At 40.9% G+C, this 6848-nt stretch overlaps 1 protein-coding gene across 2 annotated transcripts in view; it reads right to left on the bottom strand.

Moving 5' to 3' along the window:
* Window positions 1–289: 289 nt before the first annotated feature.
* The window catches only part of METTL16 (methyltransferase 16, RNA N6-adenosine), a 66038-nt gene continuing 59479 nt past the window's right edge, over window positions 290–6848 (bottom strand). For both annotated transcript variants that reach the window (XM_054575895.1, XM_054575894.1), the window contains 2 exons: window positions 4393–4566; window positions 290–4275 (listed from right to left, as the gene is read on the bottom strand). In XM_054575895.1, the coding sequence (XP_054431870.1) occupies window positions 3511–4275; window positions 4393–4566 (939 nt within the window). In that variant the 3' untranslated portion in view covers window positions 290–3510. The remainder of the gene's footprint in view (window positions 4276–4392; window positions 4567–6848) is intronic.

Below are 6848 nucleotides of genomic sequence, written 5' to 3'. Positions count from 1 at the left end.
TTGAACATGAGGCTTTTTGAGAACTTACTGTTTAAGATTGCTAAACATCCCCTCCAGTACCCCAATTAACTAGACACTAATAAAAATTTGATCCAAAAGACTGACCCAACCTGGATATATTCTAGAGTAGCAGGACAGATGGAAAGAAAAAAATGAAGTGTCAACTAGGACCATAAATAAATATAAAAAGGCCGAAAGCTTATGCCCAAATCAAAAAGACCATGGGATAGTGGATTTTTTTCCTATTTTTATTTTTCAAATTTTATTTACATAAAAATATTTATCTAGGTAGCAAATGGGTATTTCAAGAAAATACCAAGGACACAATTTTATCCATTCCCACAGTGCAGCTAAGGTGCTTGATGAAAGGGCCAAAGGTGCCCCCATGTGGCCACAGAGGAAAATGCTGCTGTTTAAGATGAAGGGGCTAACACCTTCAAGGGGCCTCTGGTTTTCCAAGGGGTTTTGCATCTTTCCCACACTTTCACTCTTATCACTTGTAGAATTTGGTATGTTTGCAGCATAAGCTTTGATTTCTACCAAGAAGAGAGGTTTTATGTTTTAAATATTTATACTAAAGTTTTAAGTAATAAACATGAACTCTTAAGATCGGTGGAAACCCTACCAGACACGCCAACCCTGCAAGGACATGCAGCAATGTTCTGGTAAGTGAACAGCCGGGCAAGGATGTGGGGTGAGGCAACCAGACTGCTGGAAGCAAAGCAGATTCCAAAGAACAAAAGCAGCTTTAGTCCCCATTAGAAAACAAGCCCAGCTTCTGTTCCCATTTGAGTTATAGGAGATCACAAGCCAATGCCAGGGACTAGAATAGAATTTAAGATAATATCACAAAGATTTAATTCCATACCAATCCACCAACATGAACTTGATCTCTAGACATTTAAGGCAAGTATCATTCAACATGATACATGGGTCAATAACCTATTTCTTTAAAGAAAATAAATTATTTCCCCCCTCTACAAGAGGTATATGCTATCACATCACATATCCCACAATCATAAAGTATACGCATGCCTAAAAGAATTTTTATGTCTTATTAAAATGTTTTCAGTGTTCTCTCATTAGATAAACGATTCTCAGAGAAGGAAATGAAGACATCCAATTGCAAAAAAGGCACTCAGCTCTAGCAGTGGAAGCTTTCCTTGTCACATACTGTTTAAACTGTAAAAGAGCATTAACACAGTATCAATAAAACCTCATCCATGACACGAAGCCTTAAACCTGGGGCACTGAAACACAGACACAAGACAAATCATTTGTGCCTCTAGTTATGTAGCATATTCCCTGGGAATCTCTAAGTACTAGATCTAAACAAAGGCTAATACTGCGCCTGAAATACATTTTGAACAGGCAAGGAATATAAATAAATAAACTATTGTAATAACATGGAAAAATACTTATAAGGTGCTAAATGAAAAACAGAATATAAAACTGAAAACACCATGAGTACAACCAAAGTTAAACCCACACAATCACACACTCCAACTACAGAAAAGGAGACTAGAAGGAAATACTAAAATACCAGTAGTGGTTGTGTTTAAGAAGGTTGAGACTAGGGATGACTTTGTTACTGTTTTCTTTCACTTTTCCGAACTTTTAATGGGCATGTGCTATTCTTTTCTAATGAAATAAATAAACAAACAAACAATACTTACTGACCACTTACTGAATGAATAGCTGCCACCTAACTCAATTACCCTAAAATTCTCTCAAGGTAGAAACTGGGTTCGGGTCTGGCGTACGATCCAACGTGTCGCCAGAGGCAAGCGCAGCAGGATGGCTGGACTGGAGGAACTCAGGCCACAGGTTAAATACTGACTCTGTGTGACCGCGCTCAGGGCTGGTTTCCTCTTTCTGTCAAATGAGAGGTTGGACTAGAATAGTGTTTCCTAATCTTCAGTGGGTTACTGGTCACTCTAATTCAGGAACCCTTCTCTCCAGGAAAAAACAAACAACAAACAGAAAACCCCACATGCGCTCACAGAGCTATTAAAAACAATCCAGGAGGTTGATGGATTCTCTAGAGATTCACAGACAGGTTAAGAACAATGATGGGTTAATGTGTTATCTTCTGCATCTCTGTATCCACTGCCACAGTGAGGTATATTAGAGCCCTATTTCATGTCCTGTATCTTTGCTGGGGGCCTGGTCTAGCTACTGCCAACATATGCTGAGGTCATCAGTATTCTGCCCTAACCAACAGCCACCTTTTAAAGTATGGCTTAACTACTTGGCTCCAGTCTTCTTTGCAGATAATAAGGAACTCTGGCATCATACTAAAAAATTTCAGACTAAATAGAACACTGGGCTGCTGAAAGTGAAGCACAGCAGAGGGTAACCAAAATACCGAGAGAACAAAAAAAAGAAACTCCTTTTCCAGAGGCATTCCTGCTGAGCCCTAACATTCCGACTGGAAATGCATTTTAAGAACACGGTTACCTGGGCCTCCGAATTCTCCTATGCTAACAGTTAAGCACAGAGGGGGATTACCAAGGGCCCCACAAAAGACAGTTCTTTGATCAGCTACAACTTATCTGCCAATAGATGAGAATTTCTCAAGCATATAACTACTACTGCATATAACTATCTTGCTCCATTTCTTACTTCTATCATCATTCATCCATTCAAAGCCAAGAAAATATCTTCCCCAATCCCAGGATTCAAACAGGATGGGCAGTTTTCAATTCTGAATATTCTTATATTAAAAAACACAAAACAAAGCTCCATTTCAAATGGCACACACTAGTAAAACTGCTACAAGACAGTACTTCCCACAGGTTGGAGGTAGGGGTATGGCTTCATTCTGCTGTGTTTCAGTCACATGTAGGAGTTTTGCTTCCCTAACTGTTTATGAAGTGTCATCAAAACAGACATGAGTCAGCAAAGTGACGTTTTCAGGCGCTGCCCAGATCAGCCCTTCTGGCATTACTAAGTTTTCTCTCCCTGATTCTCCCACCACCTACCATCAGACCAGTTCTTTTTTAGGACTGACACAGGGGTAATCAATCATATGCACCCAGAGAAAGTCTTCAGTCTTCAAGGTGTCTCTAGAAGAGGACACAGAGCCTCTCTGCCCTGGTGTACTGCCTCGACTTGGGGGCTGAGACAGCATGATGCTCTATACAGTTCTGACCACGACCAGATTCCAAAAATAATCCTTTTGGCCTCAGAAGAAATCTAAAGCAAAGGTGAGCAGTTTAAGTCAGGTTTAAATTCCTTCTGAGTTTTCTGATGGCTTTTTGTTGATGCTGATAACCACAATTCTTCCTCCTGAACTACTATACTACATTGCCCTGAAACTTAAAAAAAAAAAAAAAAAGAAAAAAAAAAGGAAGGGGGGTTAAAAAATGAATTTTTTCTGTTTTTAAAGATAATGCCACATAATGCTCCCCACCAATAGGCCAATGGTAAAGTTCCTCTTGCCACCCACAGGCCACTCCAAAGCAAGGTACTCTACAGATCTTTCCTGATTGTGCCAGAAGTTTGGAGTTAACTAGCAACAAGTCTGAAAATTTGGTTACGTATATAGGTACAAAGCTGGTTCATCAAATCCCTGTTCTGACCCTCAACCCAATGCATTTCAACTAAGGCATCATCTACCTCCTTCTTAACGTTTATCAAACACTTGAATAGGTAATGTCCGGCCACTCCTTCGAGATGGTTCCCTTTGTCAGATACCGGGTTGCTGGACTGCTCAGAACCCTCTCCGTCCTGGGCTCCATTGCTAGAGCCTTTACAACTTTCCAAACCCTCCATCTCTCCCTTTTCCTCACTCCTTTCATCCTCCATGGGTTCTGGGTTTTCTTCCTGGGAAAGTGAGTCCTGGACTGGGCCATGGCCCTTCACAGGGGCTGACTCGCCTTCCCGCACAGCAGGCCCGCACGCTGACTCTGCTGACTCTGACTCGCCTTCCTGCACAGCAGGCCCGCACGCTGACTCTGCTGACTCTGCTGACTCTGACTCGCCTTCCAGCACAGCAGGCCCGCACGCTGATCCGCCTTCCTGCAGAGCAGACCCGTGCGGGGCACTCTCCTGGGGGCCCTGAGCCACATCTTGGCTGCTACTGCCAGACTCTCTGGGGGTGAACTTTTTCTCTTCCAAGGCTTGGATGACGTCCTCAGGAGCTCGAGGAACTTCTCTCAATTGTCTCACTCGTTCCCTTTTCTTTCTCCTTAAATGAATCCAGGAGTTTTCTATGGCTGTTAGGAAAAGGCTAACTTCTTCCTTTCCACAGGGAACTCGTTTATGCTGGACCTATTTGGAGAAAAAACAGAATTTTATAGGAAATCACTTTTCTACTCAGAACTTCTTTTTAAAAAGGAAAAAAAGAAAGAGATTTTAAGTACTTTTTCAATGTGCTTAACCAGGTACCTTCAGATCACTGAGAATTTTTTCAATCCATGTCGTTACAACTACGATGCCTTCGACTGTTTCAGGGCCCAAAGGGAATGCTTTGAGGAATAATTCTTTTATCACAGATTCCAACACTACAAATGTAATGGGCTTCCTTGGCTTCTCTAGTTTTCTTCGTTTACTTGGTGGTGACTAAAAGAAAAAGAAGGCATGGGAGAAGAGGGGAAAGTTATCCAAATAAGTTAATGCATTATAGCGAACTCAGCTAGGGAAATATCCATGACTTGTTACCAATCACAGAGCATTCAAAACACAAAGGTCTTTCTTTGCATGTCTGTTTTTAATACTTAACCGCAGAAAACAGATTTATCACCTCCTCATTTTACAGAAGGGAAAAAACTAAAATACAGAGAGGCTATGTAACCAGCTCAAGGTCACACAGGTAGTAACTGCAAAGTCAGGATGTGAACCGCAAACCCAGGTTCTTTCTGCAATACCATGCTTCTGGTGTTCTGCTTATCATATGCGACAACTCCTCCAATAACTAAATATCCTTATCTACCTGCGGCACCCCAAATGGGCTTGTGTAATTATTTCCTTCATGGCAATACAAAGACCCTGAAGGCACTGTGTTCTTTTCTATAAAGAACTTCATGGCTTAAAATCACGACCTTGTAGTCTGAGTTTATAGTTACTGAGTTTTGAAAGAAAGAAGCTGGTGAGCCATGGCCTGTGAGAGCACATGCTAAAAATAATCAAGGTGCTAGGATCACATGTGCAGAAGAGAAGGACAGCTGAGTCCTGCTTCATAGTAGAGCCAATCCAGTGACTGACTAAGCACCGCCTTTCAGTTGTGGAGAAGAGGCATCAGGACCAACGAGAACAGTGGATTTGAAAGCTGGTTCCACGTAATTCAAGACTGTCATCTTTCTTTCTATTTCAAGCTCCAAAAGTAAATTATACTCTACCCACTAGAGGGACTCAAGTTCCATTTTATAAACCAAATAACACTGCTGTATTTAAAATTTACTTAAGTAAAAAGTTTCTAAATATTAAAAAAAAAACGAACAACTCAGCCAAGACCAGATACATTACGGACACTTTATTTTCAGAGATAGTCTCATACTTGTTGACAAAACTTATCAAAGCTTTAAAAAAATTAAGATAATTCTAAGTTCATGGTCAAAATGAACAGATGAAGATTATATGAAGAAAGGCTCAAAAAGAGAAACACCTAGTTAGCTCTGTGGGTATTTTCCTACAAAAAATGAGCCCCTGCTAAATTGCATTACTGTTAACTCCAAATCTACCTGGAAGCAGCGACAGAGTACGTGCAAATACATACACACAAAGGTCTGATTACTTGGTAAGGCCTTCGAAGAACTAACCAGCAACTCCATACCCCATCCATATACAACAAAATAGCCATTTTATTCTCTGCTACAAGACTTGATGAGACAAACTCATTTTGACATTAAGACAACAGTATTGTTATTACTCAGTCACCTACCACAAGAAACACAATTTCCAGTGTACTGAGGGCCTAATATTTTGCACTAAGGAGGTTCAGCTGCAGGGGGTGGGGTGGGGTGGGGAGAAAGGTGGTAGTATAGAGGAGGGTGGGGAACAAGAATCAGACTCACTAACAAAATGAACAAATAATATTGAAACAGACTTGCAGATACAGAGAACAGACTGATGGTTGCCAGATGTGAGAAGGGTTGGGGACTGAGTAAAAAAGGTGAAGGGAATAAGAAGTACAAATTGGTAGTCATAAAACAGTCACAGGGATGTAAAATACGGCATAGAAAACATAGTCAATAATACTGTAATAACGATGTACGGTGCCAGGTGGGGACTGGAACTATTGGGAACACTTCGTAAAGCATGAGTGTCTAACCATTAAGTTGTACATCTTAAACTCATACAAAGTAATACTGAATGTAAACTGTAATTGAAAATTAAATTTAAAAATTGAAAATAAAAATAATCAGATTCCCCATCATACTCCCCAACACCCAAGGCTGTGACCACAGAGAGGCCACTGTGGCAGGGCAGTCCCCCACAGCCCTGCCAGCGCTCCAAGGGGCACCTACACATGGTGAAAGAGAGATAAAGGCCTTATCTCTCTTCTGACAGAGGTGATAATCCCTTGTGCTCACAAATTCCAACTAGCGAAGTGAAGACATTGCTGTTTCTCGTTTGTCTTGCTAGAGTCAGCCGGAAATACTCTGTCTCCAAAAGTAAGAATGGACTCATCATTTCTAGAACTTAAACGAGAGAAATGCATCCTCACCAAATCTAACAGGAGTTCTATCAAGGATCCACTTTCCAAGTTCCAAGGGAGTCAGAAACAACAAAAAAGACAATTTATTGCCCAGTTATCCCAGGACTAAAATGAAACTCTGTCTCAGATATGGCTCTTTTACCTTGTACCCTGACCCGGCTTTTCCATATACAATGATAATCGACAA

The sequence above is a fragment of the Pteronotus mesoamericanus genome, unplaced genomic scaffold, assembly GCF_021234165.1.
Source record: "Pteronotus mesoamericanus isolate MK-2021 breed Mesoamerican mustached bat unplaced genomic scaffold, CSHL_Meso_final contig_317, whole genome shotgun sequence".
Lineage (NCBI taxonomy): Eukaryota > Metazoa > Chordata > Mammalia > Chiroptera > Mormoopidae > Pteronotus > Pteronotus mesoamericanus.
The sequence above is the reverse complement of the archived record's forward strand: the minus strand, read 5'-3'. Positions and strand labels throughout refer to the sequence as shown.